Source organism: Nelusetta ayraudi, unplaced genomic scaffold, assembly GCF_046127955.1.
Source record: "Nelusetta ayraudi isolate G7.1 ecotype Tasmania unplaced genomic scaffold, CSIRO-AGI_Nayr_v1 ptg000135l, whole genome shotgun sequence".
NCBI lineage: Eukaryota > Metazoa > Chordata > Actinopteri > Tetraodontiformes > Monacanthidae > Nelusetta > Nelusetta ayraudi.
The window spans coordinates 4177912-4193863 of record NW_027466185.1 but is presented as its reverse complement, the minus strand read 5'-3'; the positions used below and the strand labels follow the sequence as shown (position 1 = coordinate 4193863).

General features: G+C 44.6%; 1 protein-coding gene across 6 annotated transcripts in view; it reads left to right on the top strand.

The window, feature by feature from the left end:
* The window catches only part of nav3 (neuron navigator 3), a 175668-nt gene that overhangs the window by 110629 nt on the left and 49087 nt on the right, over positions 1-15952 (top strand). For 4 of the 6 annotated variants that reach the window (XM_076051575.1, XM_076051577.1, XM_076051578.1 and 1 more), the window contains 3 exons: positions 3103-3211; positions 10595-11017; positions 12444-12563. In XM_076051575.1, coding sequence (XP_075907690.1) covers positions 3103-3211; positions 10595-11017; positions 12444-12563 — 652 coding nt within the window. The remainder of the gene's footprint in view (positions 1-3102; positions 3212-10594; positions 11018-12443; positions 12564-15952) is intronic. The other 2 variants (XM_076051580.1, XM_076051576.1) reach the window with 1 other exon arrangement.

Below are 15952 nucleotides of genomic sequence, written 5' to 3'. Positions count from 1 at the left end.
GAATCGATGCCATATTATTACACCTTTCATCACTCGCGCGGTCGGAACGCTTCCCTCCGTGCCCACGCCTGCGTGCACGTGTTAGAGATCGATGCAGGTCGCCAGGTAGGCATGTGCACTTTCTTAGAGCCACCAGCTCGCTCCCCTTCCAAAGTATGGAGCTCCTGCGGCGGCTGTGGGTTTAACCGCTACACGTCTGAAACACAGGGCCGTGCTACCGTGCACGGCGGGCGAACGCACGTGTCGGAGCTGCTCTGCTGACACGCCGACAAGTGACAGCCGAAGCGTCGTTAAGACTGAAGGGTGAACAAAATGCTTGAACAAGGACTGGGCTAGCATACAGTGCTGTTTAGTTTAATGTGTGCGTGCGTGCATGTTTGTGCGTGCACGTTATAATTAGGTGACTGCTATCATACTTCTAATAGCATTCAGCCCAAATGAGCGGCATCAGTAACAGCTAACATGCATTATTCAAAGACAGGGGGGACAGAGGGAACTGGCACCCACTGCTGCTTTGCATGCATATAATCTGGACTGTATTTGCATCGTGTTCCATCCACTCGGTGAAGAGCGCAGCTTTTTATATTATATACCAACTGGTGCCAGTGTGCATGCACACTCTCGGGTGTTTGTAGGTGTGCTGCGCGCGTGTGTGTGCCTGCCACCTCTCTGTAGTGTGGGGTTGCAGAGTGCATGGAAGAAGCTTCATGCATATGTATAAGCAGCCACTACACTAGGACACTTGGTGTTTGGATTTTTAAGTTGCAAGCTTGATCGTCTGTTTCGAGCCTAAAATCGGTGCTGAGTTTGTAAATTGCTAATTGGCATCATGTCGGGTAGAATCCACTTTTTTTTTTTTTGTATTTGCAAGTTGTGCGTGCATGCGCGAGTGTGTGTGTCTATTAGGGATGGATTAAAATCAAAGTTTGAGATTTTAGCTGAAATAAATAAACATAAGATATAAAATGTTCAGTAGTGGGAATAGAAAATTAATGATTGATGTGTTATGCAATAAATAGTGCAACAACTAATGAGAACATTAAACAGCTGGACATGTGCATTCCTTTTCATATTAAGTCATGCCTCAAGGTTTGTACAGCCACTTCATATCACCTCTTAAATTTGCTTCTAAAGTGATGCATTCTGCTGGAGGAAATGGCCATCAGTCATCAGAACGTTATTTTGCACAGAAACGTGCAAATTCGCCACAAACACAATTATATCACTATAACTCGGTGGCTGTGTCTTCTTAAGTCTGCATAGGATCAATGTACCCTGTAACTATTGGCCCTGTGGTTGACATCCAGTTCCAGCTGGGTGTTCAGGACAGTGTGGCTGCCCTTCCACCTTCTTCGGCCTTCTCTCAGTTTGCAGTGCAAAGACCAAATGTAACCTCAATTACCCCGAACCGCTGTTTACACGCAGGTCGTTACAGAGCACGCCACGGGATAATTGGGGTCTTGTTCCAACTTGATTTTCTTTTTTTATGTGTGTATGAACATGTGAGGTTGAGACGAAAATATGAGTGCAGACAGTGCAGCATTGGGGGGGGGGGGTTCTGTGGTAAGTCAGTTTTTCCAATTACAAGGCAGGCAAAACAAATCATCCATTGAATTGTCTTTCTTACCAGGTCAAAATGCAGTTAGTGTGAACAGAAATGTAATCCCAAACGTTGATTTTTAGTGCGTAAAATGGAAAAAAGAAAGTTGCAGAGGGAAATAAATCCTTGTGGTAGCACATTGATTTAAAATAGAATAGCAAAAGTGCAAAGAGATGGAAGATTATTACAAATAAATAAATAAATAAAATAAAGCCAAATGTTTATAGAGTAATCAAGGAAAAACAAGATATTTACATTTTATGGACAGTTGGATTATTCACAAGTTATCTACATAATATTGACATATGGTTTGTTCATGTTGGTGTTCTGATCTCGGTGAAGACTGCCGGGGGTCGAGCCTGTGTATGAAGCCTGCGAGTTCAGCTGCGCACTGAGGCCGTCACATTCGTCACAGTGTTCACATCGAAACCTTGTTGGCAGAAGCGGGAGTTAAAAGGGTGGAACAGAGACAAATTGGCGGCTTGTCCAGCTTGTAACCCAGCCTTCGCCCAAGAACCTCTGGGACATCGGCAATGGAAATAAATACCGTCGGTGTTCATCGGAAATCAGTCCGCACGGTTGCTATTGTGAGGCGACTGTGAAGATTCCTTTTACTTCCCCTCTGCCGGCGCTGGAGCTCTTTCATTCCCTCTGCGCTCCTGCGGGAGCCTCTTCGCTCCTCCGAGCTCCAGATCAGCGCTCGGCTCATTGCGTCACCTCCCATTTCATGACGGTGCTTTCTGTGAGTGAGCCCCGCCCCGTTCGCCGTGACTGGGCATCCATTTTGAGTCTCCTGCCACTCGTTAATCACCCGTTTCCAAGGCTCCTGCCCACAGACACGGGCCAGCGTGGCGAGTGCGAAGTCGAGCCTTAATTGGATGCGACAATCCACAACTGGCAGACCTGTGAGGAGCCGTCGCCCGTGTTTCCAACTAGGTTTAGCTTTAGGTCTTATTAGTATGGCAAAACCATGCAATTCTTCCTGGGGTCCTCATTCATCAATCAAAAATTCATATGATTATACATGTAACAGTCAAATTGTCTGGTTTTTAATGGTTGTGTTTGTGAGATTCGGTCAATACTGGTGACTTTTAAACAAAGGTTACATGTTAGTTTGTTGAAGGAGTGCTGTTTCAATAGCAGCGTATGTCTGTCAATGACGGAAACGTAACCTTGGGATTGTGGTTCGATGGTTGTCTCAACCCCCCCCCCCAAAAAAAATCAAACAAAGTAGCCACATGTCTGCCCAAAAGAACTGCACATGGTGCAGGCTGACAAGCTGAGTCATCATAAGGCTCCTCCATTTGTCAGCAGTGGATAAGTACGTTTTCATCTTTTTTTGGCTGGCTGTCACTGATAATTGGTCGTCATTGCGTCCACTGACCAAGACATCCCGCAAAAACTCTCTACGTCAAATGCCCATTTCACCTCATTGTGTCGCTGTGCGAGTGTGCGTGCAGGTTAAGGATTTCGGGTGAATCGTTCAAATCTCGTGTCTGCAGGAGAGGATCCCGAGACGAGACGCATGAGGACAGTGAAGAACATTGCTGACCTGCGGCAGAACCTGGAAGAGACCATGTCCAGTCTGCGGGGGACCCAGATCAGCCACAGGTAGGCTCATGTAGATGGTACCAACCCACCGCTTAGGGCAGTCTCAGCATTGTGACATGTGACACATCACTCTTTTCCAAACTCTTCTCTTTGATTCCGTGCGATAAGATATTGAATGGCAGCTTAGTGGTAAAACCCATATTAACTATTACAGCAACTTTATGGTTCTTTTCGTTTCACACAACTTATTTTACTCCAACTTATTTTACTCCTACACCTGGAGGAGTGATTTCTCTCCCAACAGTCAAATTAAACTTATTATGATTATAGTCAGACATGTTAACACATATTTTAAAAGTCCAGTTCTAACTTAACTTGTAAAACCAGCAAAACATAAAAAAAAATGTGATTAAAGTGTTGGATTTTATCACATATTCAGAAGCACTTTTTGTTGATTCGAGTTTTGGCTCGTTTCATGCCATTTTAAAATATTTATTTAGTATTTAGTGCATGTTTAAATGGAAAATACATTTTTTTTTAGATCTTGCACGATAGGTTTGTACACTCTGTCTCATAGTTTTTTTTCCCATGTAGTCACTGGATTCTATCCCATCAAACGCACAGTCATAACCTCGGTAACTAGCCGGTGCTCTAAATGCAAGGCATGAAATTTTGCAGCCCCTGTAATTCATTCATAATGCTTAATAAAATGTTATGACTTCTTTGTTCCGGCAGTTCACTCCGCTTCTGCCGAGGAAGACAGATTTTTTTTTTTTTTTCCCGATCCGATTGATTATTGAAGTGTTACCTCTGTGTTTGGGAGGATCATCCTAAATGGCTTTGCATTTTACTTCCGCGTAACAACTCAGAAGGGATCATTTACAAAGTCTAAACTCAAATGAAAAAAAAAAATGTTCCCATCTGCTCGCGGTGGTTTGGTTTATTATTTATACTTGTACTGGCATCAGATGAGTGTCCCTCCGTGTTATGTCTCACCAAGGCTGCAACATTTGCCTGGCAGGCTTCAAAGACGCGACCCCCCCAACCTGGCTCGCTGCAGGCAATGTGCGCCGCCGATCAGGCACTGTTTCAGGAAATAATTGGGAGCAGGGAGAAAAAAAATGACTCCGTTGCAAGATTTTGCTTTACTTTAGAGGCAGGCTCAAAATAGAGTCGCATCGGTTTTCCAGCTGATCACCAATGAGTTAGAAAACTCATGTTTGGATGACTTTGTCACATTTTCCGCAGTTACATAGCCAACCTTATATCCGGTGCCAGTCAAAAGTTTGGACACGCCTCCTCTTGTGATGTTTTTTCTTTATCGTTCCTACTTTCTACATTGTAGAAATATGCTGAAGACAAATATATGGGCAACACATGTGGAATTATGTAACAAAGAAAATAAGTGTTAAATAACTCTAAACATGTTGTTTATAATAGTGAGATAATATGAAATGTTACGTATTTCACACTTTTTTGTTGCCTTCATAATTAAATTCATATGTGTTCATTTGTAGTTTCGATGCCTTCATTGAATAGCCATGAAAATGAAAGAAAAAACATTAAATGAGAAGGTGTGTCCAAACTTGTATTGGTAGTGTAGATGTATAAAAAATGTTTAAAACTCTATGTGGTGAAACTTCACATTAGTTGGACCAATCAAATTTGTTATGGCTGGCTAAAGCAGGTCACTAAATAATTTTCCTCTTCTATTTGTAGGGTAAAAATGTTTTCTGCCGCTATAGAGGCGAGTACAGCTCCTTAGCTCATCCAGAGTTTTTCAAAACGGCTTAACAGTTGCTACTTGCTAGTACCTTTCAACCCTTTATACATAAAGGAAACTATGGTTATTAAAAGGAAGCTTGTTTATGGAATACACTGACCTTTTAAAAACAATTGAAAACACTGTACTGTTAACAAACAGATTTCAATTCAAGTCGGTCCCATTTTCTTTTTTTCTCCACCGCATCGCAAGCCGACGTCAAAGGAGGGGGAATAAAATGTCTTCTTTTGTGATCTCGCTTTTCGATGGCCGTCGTAATCGGGCTCCTCACACATCTGTTGTCCTTGGAAAGAAAAAAGGGAGAGAGAGAGAACGCCTCCATGACTCACCATACGCGGATTATCACGCTGATCCATCGGAGAGATATGTGCGCGGCTATTAATGACATTTCCCGCATTTACCATCTTCCTGATGTCTCCTCGATTTAATTACAAAAAAAATCGCACCGCCTCACTCGCCAGCTGGCACATGTGTAATGACTGGCTGAGGATGATGGACATGCGGCACCCATCTGCGAGCCTCGGGCCGCATTCTTACACATAGCACGGCTAAGGCAAAAGCAGAATGTCCACACGTTGGCTAACGACCCCCCCAAACCCTCCAACCCCCCCAACCTCCCCGACTGTGGACCGTTTTTGGAGCCCCTTCTCCTCCTCCAGTCTATTATTTAGTGTTTTGCTCCCCATCTGCAGAGGAAAGATGGCGACTGGGCTGCCAACAGCCGTGACAGATTGCACCCTCTGTGTTTGTTTTCTACATCTTTATTGCCATGAGAGAATCCCAGCCAGGCGCAATCGATACAGCGCCGCTATTAATCCAACGGGACGTCGCCCGGCCAGATTGGCTCGGGGGCTCCAACCTACGCGCACGGCGTCTTCACTGCGTTACACACACAAGTACAGGTGGTGCGAAACACGTCCCGATCCGCTATCGCTTTTGGGTTGGACGCAGTCGGCATTTTAAAGTCCAAGCGTGCAATAAGCTTGAAGTCAATTAGCAGGAGCTATTATTAGGAATAATTGGATGCAATGGAGAAAGCGGGGCCCCCAGAAATGTATGGCCGTGTCGGTCATGTTTATATTCTGGGTGTCAGGACAGCAGCAGGGTATGCATACCAATTGTGCTCATGACAAAAGCCCGGCCAGACCATCCTAATCTCCTTCCCGGATAAGAAATGCCTATAATCACCATGAGGCTTTGAAGAACCTTTAGTAATTAATCGCTGTCATGCTCGAGCAGACATGACCATCATGTTCATCAGTGCGCCTTTTCGCGATCCTGCGTCGCTCTCTGTAAGTGCGAGGGGAAGAGAAACAAATTATGCAGACTTAATGTTCAAAGGCCTCAGAAGTTTAAAGTCGGAGCTGTCCTGCCAAGATGAACGTTTGGCTTTTTCCACAGCACTTGTGATAGAAGTTAAGGATTTGGTGGCAATCTCCATTTTCATGAGCTCCCTTTTGAATTGTTTTGTAGCTCCAGCCAACATTAAAAAGATGTGGTTCCACATCGAATAGCATCGAGTAGGTGGATGCTGGACCAGCATTAGCATATAAATACATATGTCTTGCGTGCTTTGCAGCAGTCGGCCAATTGTCGTGCAGTCTATTATTAATTAGGAAGTTTGTGGGTGCATCACAACAGCCGATGTAGGCGGCAGAAGCACGAAGATGCAGCGTGTTGTTGTCCGTCTCTGGTTTTGCCCTTTACGCTTCAATTTGCAGAAGTCTTACACGTCACAATGGCTTAGCAACAGAGCATGAGTAAATTGTCACCTTGCTTATTGCCTTTGCTTGCCTCTCTCCCTTTACTTGCCGTTAAAACACTTTCCAAATAGAAATGTTTTACTTGCGGGTTGACTTTTGAGCAAATAGCACCAGGCTGCAAATTTAAATGGAAGCAACCAAGGTGATTCATGCATGCGGTAGGAGGCGTTGTATTGTGTGCAACACAAAGCATCTGCCTTATGTTTACATGTTGCTGTGAGCAGCTGTGTACAAACAATCTGAGAGAGGGTAGAGCTGCTCGTTCAAAGTTACTCCTACCCTCTGATGCGCACATAAGATCTCGAGTGCTCACTCGCTCAAGCGCTCGTCACCAATCTGGCATGCGATTGAGATTTTGATGTAAAGTGTGGAATTAAAGGTGTAATATAATAGTATGTAATATTTGAAGATTTTGAAACAAAACACTGACATCAAGTGGCTACATATTAGATTGCAGCACTCTTTCGCTCACGCTCCCTCTCCCGAACTTTCCAGTTAGCTACGGTGGCCTGCACACTCAAACCTGGATACTTCGTCCACCTTCTTCTTCGTTGGTTATTTGTGGACGTGAGTGCACCCTAAATACAAAACACTCTGTCAGGTGGACTGGATTGTCCACACCGGGCTTCCTTAGAAATATGGCAGGGCAAAATGTATTTATGGGCAGTATGTTAAGCGTTTACCAATATAAAAATAAAAAATCAGGTCAAATTGAAAGTGTCAGTGTCAGGGTGAAACACTTCAAGGACAAACCTGCTCTCAGCAAGTGCAAAAGGGAAATCTTCTCCGCAATGTTGTTTTCCTGGTAATACCTGAGGGATCCCCGTCGCATCCCACTGGGATTCATGCAACCCGCCAGCTGACATTTTGAACATAATAGCGTCACCCCAACGTGTTTGTTTATTTGCTGTTTGGGCCACAGAGAGAAGAGGGGGAAGGCGAAAATTATTCATGGCTTTCAGTAAATTGGGAAGATAGCTGCTGGGTTGGTACGGAAGCTTGGACTTGGACTTTATTTTGTTTATTTATTATTACTGGCGCTCAAGCTAGCGTTCCAGTACAACGCACAGATGGAGAGAAAGGTAAAAAAAAAAAAAAAAAAAGAAGGCCTGGATTACCAAAGTGGCGTGTTCTTAAGAATAATGGTGGGTCAATGCTGGAGACTTGCTTCAGTCCCTGGCTGAAGCTAACCTGGCAGAGGCGACTCCTTGCAGTCTGACAGGGAGATGGAAAGTGACTCGGCCGTTCTTGCGTGGTTACCCACCAGTGTGCGTACGGCAGGTGTGTTGGCAGAAGGGGCGGAGGAACTCCCGCAGTGAAGTGGCATGCCTCACCTTCCTAATGTTTAACTGTGACTCTATAGACTTAAATAACATGATATTAACCAAAACAAGTAAAAATTTGTGACCCAGAAATTACATTAAAGACAAAAAGAAGCCTTTTTTTGTCAGTTTTTGTTCAAGCGTGCTAAAGTGCGTGCAAGCACATACAGTTCTGGAAACCATCCCTCTGTGATGTCACAAAGAGAACTAATACTGTCCTTGAACCTCATTGGCGCTAACAACAACACTTGTACTTATGTGCATCTTTTTGGGCAGAAAGCTTAAAAAAATAAAAAATAAAAACAAGTATTTTTGCAGGAGGTTGCAACCAGAAGGCTAATTTTTACATCGACAAATAATCCCATAATTTGTCTAACAAGTGGCCTTTAAAATGATTTGCAACAGCTGCACGTTTGTGGCCTGAGTGACGCTTTCAGTAACCTGTGCAGCTCAGCTGGGGCCAAAGTTGGAAGCAACATGACGGAACCGGTGGGAAATTCAGTTACAGTTAGAACCTTTTTATTGAAGGACCCATTTTTGCGTGTGTGTAGTTACAGAGACATACTGTATGTATCTCTGCAGTATTCCCTCTTACTCAAGTTCAGCACATATGACATTGGGAGGCCTCGTTAACAGCAGTGAAAGGTGCTTCCTGATGTTTACCATGACTCCCTAATGACCACTCAGATTCTTCTCCCACAACTGTCATCTCTCCCTGCCGAGATGCACGCCGGGTCTTCAAACATAGCAACGCGGTGCTTCTAATCTCAGGAAATTTGACGGCAATGATGCTGCATTATGCTGTGACAAACGACTTAAACCACGTGAAAAATCAGAATATATCATAAATGCAGTCCGTTTAGGGCTGGATGGGTGTGTGCGGTATCTGAGAAGCTTTTTTTTTTTTGCATGCTCATTTATCCCACCTACACACACACACACACACACACACACACAAACACAAACACAGACACAGTCCCAGTTTATCTGCCCCTCCCCTGCCCTTCCTGCTGCACTGAGATAAAATATAAGCTGATTTAGAAAGCGGCATTGTGTACCAGAGCCTAAATTATTTGAATTTCATGCCGTGGCAAATAGATTTTGTTTTGTTTTTGTTTGTTTGTTTGTTTTTCTCTCCCCTTTTCAACCACGATCACTTGTCAGATAACTGTTGCAGTTTCGTTTGAGCTGTTATTTGAACTGCTTTATTCTGTTATTGTTATACATGGCGCTGTGTGTGTGTGTGTGTGTGTGTGTGTGTGTGTGTGTGTGTGTGTGTGTGTGTGTGTGTGTGTGTGTGTGTGTGTCCGCGTTTTTGTTGCGGGAGGTGTTGATGGATATGTGTTGTGAATATCGCTGGGCATGAGTGACCCTGAAACCCACACACACACACATAGGCGATCTGACACCTTTTTCTTGGCTGTGTGCCAGACATGTGTGAGGAGGTCACAGGTTTTGTCACGACCAAAGCAGCAGCTGGCATTATCCTGCTCTTCAGTCTGTTTTTCCCAACAAATATCTTGTAAATGGTTGAATGTTAGTTGCTCAGGACTAATCAGTAGGGGTAACAGAAGAATGCTTCAAAATAGCACATTGCAAGTATGGAATCTACTATGTTGGTACTCTATATCTCAATTAGCTGATTCATGCACTCATATTACAAGTACTCAATATTTTGCAAATTACTTCTTTTGTATATTAAAATCTATATAGTCCGTCTTTTCTGACTGCGTAGAGCGGTAAACTTGAAGGTGATGTTTCAAGAAAACCTAGGTCCCTCCCCTCTAATCTCTTGTGCTGTCACTCACTATGTGACTGCAGTGCACTGCTTCTCCCAGCAGAGAGAGCTCACGCGAGGTGCCACTGCCACCAGGCTCTGCTCCACGTGCTCGGGGTGAACCGGGTCACAGGGTTTTGTGGCTGTGAAACCTTGTTCACATCTGGACAATTGACTCGCTTGCAGCTCTTGTGTTTGACGTTGGACACAAGATGCATTCAAACCAGAGGGAGAAAATGTTGGAGTGCTAATTGGTGTCAGCCAGCTTTCAAACCTTGTTTTGTGTGTTTTGTGTGTGTGCGTGCATGCGTGTGTGAGTGTGTGTATATATTTATATATATATATATATATATATATATATATATATATATATATATATATATATATATATATATATATATATATATATATATATATATATATATACACATATATATATATATATATATATATATATACACATATATATATATACGTATAGCTATATTCAGGCGTCAGATTTAATTTTATTTTAATGTTACTTTTTATTTATGTTTTATTTTGATCGTACTTGTATCTCTCTTTATACTATGGTTTCGTTCTTTGCATACCTTTTATTAAACTAGTTCCCTTGTCAAGCTGCTAGAAATGCAAATTTCTCCTGGAGATCAATTAAGTATCTGTGTGTCTTTCTGTCTGTCTGTCTCTCTATCTCTCTATCTATACTGAGTCTATACCGGATGCTGTCGGAAATCTGTGACCAATCACTGCGGCTGCCACCAGACCGACTCCTGACCTCCCTCCTTCTCTCCTCTGCAGCACGCTCGAGACGACCTTCGACACCACGGTGACCACTGAGGTCAACGGGCGGAGCCTACCAGCCCTGACCTCGCGCTCCTCCCCAATGGCCTGGCGCCTGGGTCAGACGCAAACTCCGCGTCTCCAGGCGGGCGACGCCCCCTCACTGCCCGGCGGCTACACTGCGCCCCGGTCGGGCGCTGCCAGCTCCAGCGCCACCTCGGGGCGCTACAGCAGCCACTCCGACGCCTCCAGGTTTGTGTACAGCGCCCCCCTGAGGCGGGCGGCAGTGGCGGCGGCTGCAGGGGCAAAGGGGGCGGAGCAAAGAGAGAGGGGAGGAGGAGGAGGAGGAGGAGGTGGAGGGAAGCAGATGGAGGTGGCAGGGTACATGAGTGATGGGGACGTCCTAGGGAGGAGCAGCCAGATGGATGAGATCACCAGCGGGTAGGATGGCCAGGGTTTCACATGTTGATGATGTTCTGATGAAAATTCCTCTCTTGATCATTTATTCATCAATTATAAATAAATCTTCTTGATTCCATTGATAAGTTCAAATTAGCCTTCAGCGCTGTTGTTGTTTTGTTTTTTATTCAATTATTTTACTTTCGTTGATCTGCTAATGCCCTGAAAGTTTTAGTCTGCTTCAAGGGTTCCTGTTTAAGTTTTAAGTAAACAAACAAGTTATGTAATGATCTTAATTAGCTCACCAAACTCAATTTTTCTATCATTAATTACAAACAAACGCTTTGGGGTGTGATTCCTCCTATTTATTATTTTCAGAACTTTTAAAAATTTGGAAACACTCCATTGATTTCTAAACGATACCACTGATCCCCAGTCTGAAGGCTGTCAGAAACATCTGGCATGACAGTAGCAGGTATTGCATGTTGTCAAATTTAGATTATGTGTAAAATGATTTACATAGTAATGTTCTAAATTATCTGATGTGTAACTGATCCCTTGTTGTAAGCAAGTGAGGACTTACAATGAAAATTTGAAATGAGTTTTGTACCCTTTGAAAAGTCTCATTTGAAACATTATAGAGAGTGCTTTGATATCACTTTTTGCGGTATCATATACACATCATCCTCTTCTTACCCCAGTCCAGACTGTGTCAGAAATCCTAGCAAAGCCTTGTCTTCCTCTAGCTGCCGAGGCTTCACTCATCTGCCCCGGAACATTAATACAACTAACCCGCTAACGCTCTCCAAGGCTGTCGGAACTTTTTCATGTCTGGGATGAAAAGACTTGGGTGCAGCATTTGCATGAACCTTGAGGAACCCGCCTCTTCTGCGCTGCATGACTCGACATTACATGACACCCCGCACGAATGAATAATGACACTCATCTCGACCTTCATCCATTCACTGACAGATAGCCTGATTGATTTTGTGTAAAAAAAATAAATAAATAAAATACCACACGTACTGGCAACCCGGTGCCCTCACAATCCCGCTTTGCACCTGCAGAGCTGAGATTTCGGCGGCGAGCTGAGAGAGCGGCGACGAGCGCACCGAGGATTTAAGACGCGTCAAGCGCAAAATGCGAAGACTTGTCGGAAGCGAGCGGCCATTAGCTAAATCACTGCCTTAATTAACTTTTCACTAATGATCTCCGTGTGCTGTGAGCCGTGTCGGGAAGTTCTCTGGCTGCAGCCTCACATCTTGTATCCTGCAATGCTGAATAAACCCGGAAAAAACCCTGATCCTTTTTTTAAGTTTTAACATGTCGCCCAAATGGGGCTCATTAATCAGATTGCACCAGTGTGTATTCCTGGTTGACTTTAATTAATTAATCTGCCGCGTGTATTGTAAGAAATATATTAATGTATATCAACTGTCTGTAATCGATGGTCCTCCCTCCTCCACAGATACCTTACAGACGGTGGCCTTCATCTGTACACGCGGAACACAGGCCGAGCCTCAGATGTGACTTCTTCTCGAGAAGTATCTCAGCGTGGGAGCAAAGAGGTGCAGGGCGACATCGACAGGTAAAGACAGTCAATCACAGAGCTACATGCTTTTGCCGATGTGTGTTTGAAACGGGTTTGTGTGAAATGTTTTTGTCATGTGTTTGCTGTTAAAGTTGCGACCTTAAACGCAACAGCTGCTAAAATTTAAGTCTTAAACCCCAAAGTAAAATCACAAGTCTTTGTTTTCGTGACCCAAATTACTCATTTGAAAGAAAAGAATCCTGAAAAAAAAAAGATATAAAGAAGTCATCCTTTACCAAGAAAAGTTGTGAATCAGCCAATGTCCTTCTGGAGCGACTACCAGGACGTCTCCCTCCCGCGGGGGCTGGGAGGTGAAGACGCCCGGCATCGATTTAAAGCCGTCAACCTCAGACTGCGATGACAGGCTCTCACAAGGGCTGCTGGGAAAATTGACTGTCACGGTGGCATCTCCCACCATCGCGCTTTCAGCTTGGGCCAAGACTTTATTGATTAAGCAATCACATTATTTTTCTTCATATTAATGTTGCATAGTAACAAATCTGATTGGTCCACCCAAGAGTCTTGATGACATAGTTCACCAAGCACCTCTTAAGGCTATTCCTCACTCTCTTTACGGGGGTGAATCCATGACACTAAACCTCCTGAAGGTTGAAGGAAACCTTTCATTTTTTTTCATTTTGCCGCTCCAGGTTCAGTGAGCTTCGCTTGAGCGCTGCCTTTGCCGCTTCCGTTTTCGCTTCCTGTCAAATCAGATCTTCTTTTTTTTTTTTTTAAACGCTTCCCGTCCGTACATAATCCAATCGCCTTCCAACTGAGGCCACGTGATCTGTCCGAGTTTGGTGCTCCTCACGACAGTGGCTCCGCGGGCCATACCGACTGTACACGTGACCGGCTGAGCATCAGAACCACCGGCAAATCCTGACCGCAGGTTCGCAATGGGCGCTCAGGATGCCCTCCCCCCTGTCAGTCTGAGGCAGATCCGCCTGACAGGCTTTGACGGTGAGGCAAGGAGATGGATCAGATAGGAATAAATATAAACTCTGTTAACTGTCTGCCCCATTTTCACTTCCCTGCACCTCACATTGCATGCACTGCATCTCCCAAATTTGAATATTTCGCCTAAAGTGTCTCTCACCTTGCCTTGATATGAATCCCCCACCCCCGCCAAGCCCCCCCTAACCCCCCCCAAAAAATCAGCTTTTCTCAGCTAAAGTCTGGGCCTCTGGGGCAATGAGGAAATATTGATGCCAGCTTCCCCTTCAGATGCCCGCTGGCAAGAAATCCCTGCTGGATCAGAATCTAAACTCTGGAACCTTGTTTTCTTTTGCTGCCCTTATTTTTCCTGGTAGAGCAACAGTACGTGAATGTCGACGCACACACGCACACACGCGCACACACGCGCACACCAGCACACACCAGCACACACCAGCTTCTCCTACCTGCCGCTGACGTGCTGTCACATCCCGCTGACACACGACAAAGCACATGCGGTGAAATTCATTTCGGAAGCAATCACTCTCCGGGCCTCACACCTTATAGTGCCGGCTTTAGTTCCCACCGCGGGACAGGATCTGCCTCCCATGATTGGTTCTTCTTTCATCCCCAAAAGCGTCTCGACTTCTTTCCCCACGCTGCCCCCTGGCTTCTTGTGAAATGAATAGCGCTAAGACGAGTTTAAACGGTGTGTTCGCTGTCTTTCAGGGACTTTCCTAACTTCACCGACACACCTGTCTGGGGCTCTAGGAATGACAAACAATGCCCTTTTTTTTACATTGACGCTGTTAGATTCACAGAGCACATACATTGAATCTATAGTTGCTCTAATGTCACTTATGTGAGCCGACTTCAACTGCAAACTGACACTTTAAACACATTTTACCCCCATTAGCACCTGTAATCTTTCTTCTGCATGTTTGCTTCAATTTGGCATTAATATGTAGAACATAATGCAAAAATAAAAAAATATCTAGTGCAGTAAAACTTTGGCACATTTAGCGTTTATTTTTAATTTGCCAATTTAAAGTTTAGTTGTCGTTGTTTTTTTTAATATGTAGTTGATAATTCCTTCCAAAGCAAAGAAAAAAGAAGCTACGATTTCTGTCACATGATAACTTGATGTGCTAATTCAGATTTTTTTGGGGGGGGTGGGCATCAGCTATCTAGTATGGGACAAAAGTAAAGATTTGAAATAGTGTGAAACATGCAGCCTTTAAAGTATTAGTCAGCAGTTGATGAAAAGTCCATCACTGCTGTGAATTTGTTTTGTATAGATCCCCTTGGAAGTGCATTTTGCCTCGTTGTCATTGACCACTTTTGTGGCCACCTCTGTCATCGCGTCTGGCAAGAGGCGCTTAATGCTAGCATAAAGATTGTGTCTGCTTCAGAGTCGGCCTCCAGGGTCATTTCTCAGCTTATTAAAAAGTAAAAAGCACCAACCACGCTTTACGCCCTGCTCGTCGCTCTGCAGCCACAGAGTGTTGTTGTTGAGACGGCGTCACCGTTGTTGCTTTACTGACTCTTGGAGCCGATAGTAATAAGCGCCTCATGGCCCCTTCAGTCGTGAGCAATTGCATAAAGGAGAGAGCGAGGAACGATGGTTTTTTTCTCCTTTTGTTTGGATGAAATCAGTTGCAGCCCTTGCAACTGTTGCACTCCACACATTGCAACAGCAACGTGACACTCAAAAGGAACGTGTTCAAACAAAAAAACACGACCTCTGGCCCCGCCCCCCCGGCAAACATTCTTTATTGGTCGAAAAATTGACGGAAATTGTTCTTCTTCATGTTTTTGATGGAATGTGTTGTGGACATAGATTAAGATTGAATAGAGAATCCAATCTTTGTGATTTCATCAATCGTGCACAGATGCAACCTGGCGCATTCTGAAAACCTCAGACCGCACTAGCTACCCCCCCTCCCCCCCACCCCACACCTCCCCAACTCCCCCCACCCCACCTCCTCCACTGATCTCCCACCAACCTGGCAGCGCTAAACAGAGCTCCCGGGTGGCAAAACACAGTGGGCGATCTGTGTGTATAAAAAAAAAAGACCCTCCCATGTGGCTCATTATGCCCCCCACTCACCCCCTCCCCCTCCCCCATCATCAAGACATCCCTCCATGTTTCCCACTGAGGGTCCGCCTCACCTGGGGACATTCACTCGGACGACTCGTCACGTCCTGCGGTCAGCATGTTGAGCGAGACCATCTGGGAGGAGGTGAGCGCAGGCTTCAAGTCCGCTGCAGGAGACACGTGCTGAAAAATGTCTGGCTGGCATTCGATTGGCTGTCTAGGTTGACAGGACAGGAAGCAGCGTGACATGTCTCCGTAGCGACAAACAACAGTGTGCAAATTTGTTTGTACGTCGCCGTCGTCACACTACAGAGATAAGATATTACAGAATAACACAGACTATGTATATATTTCA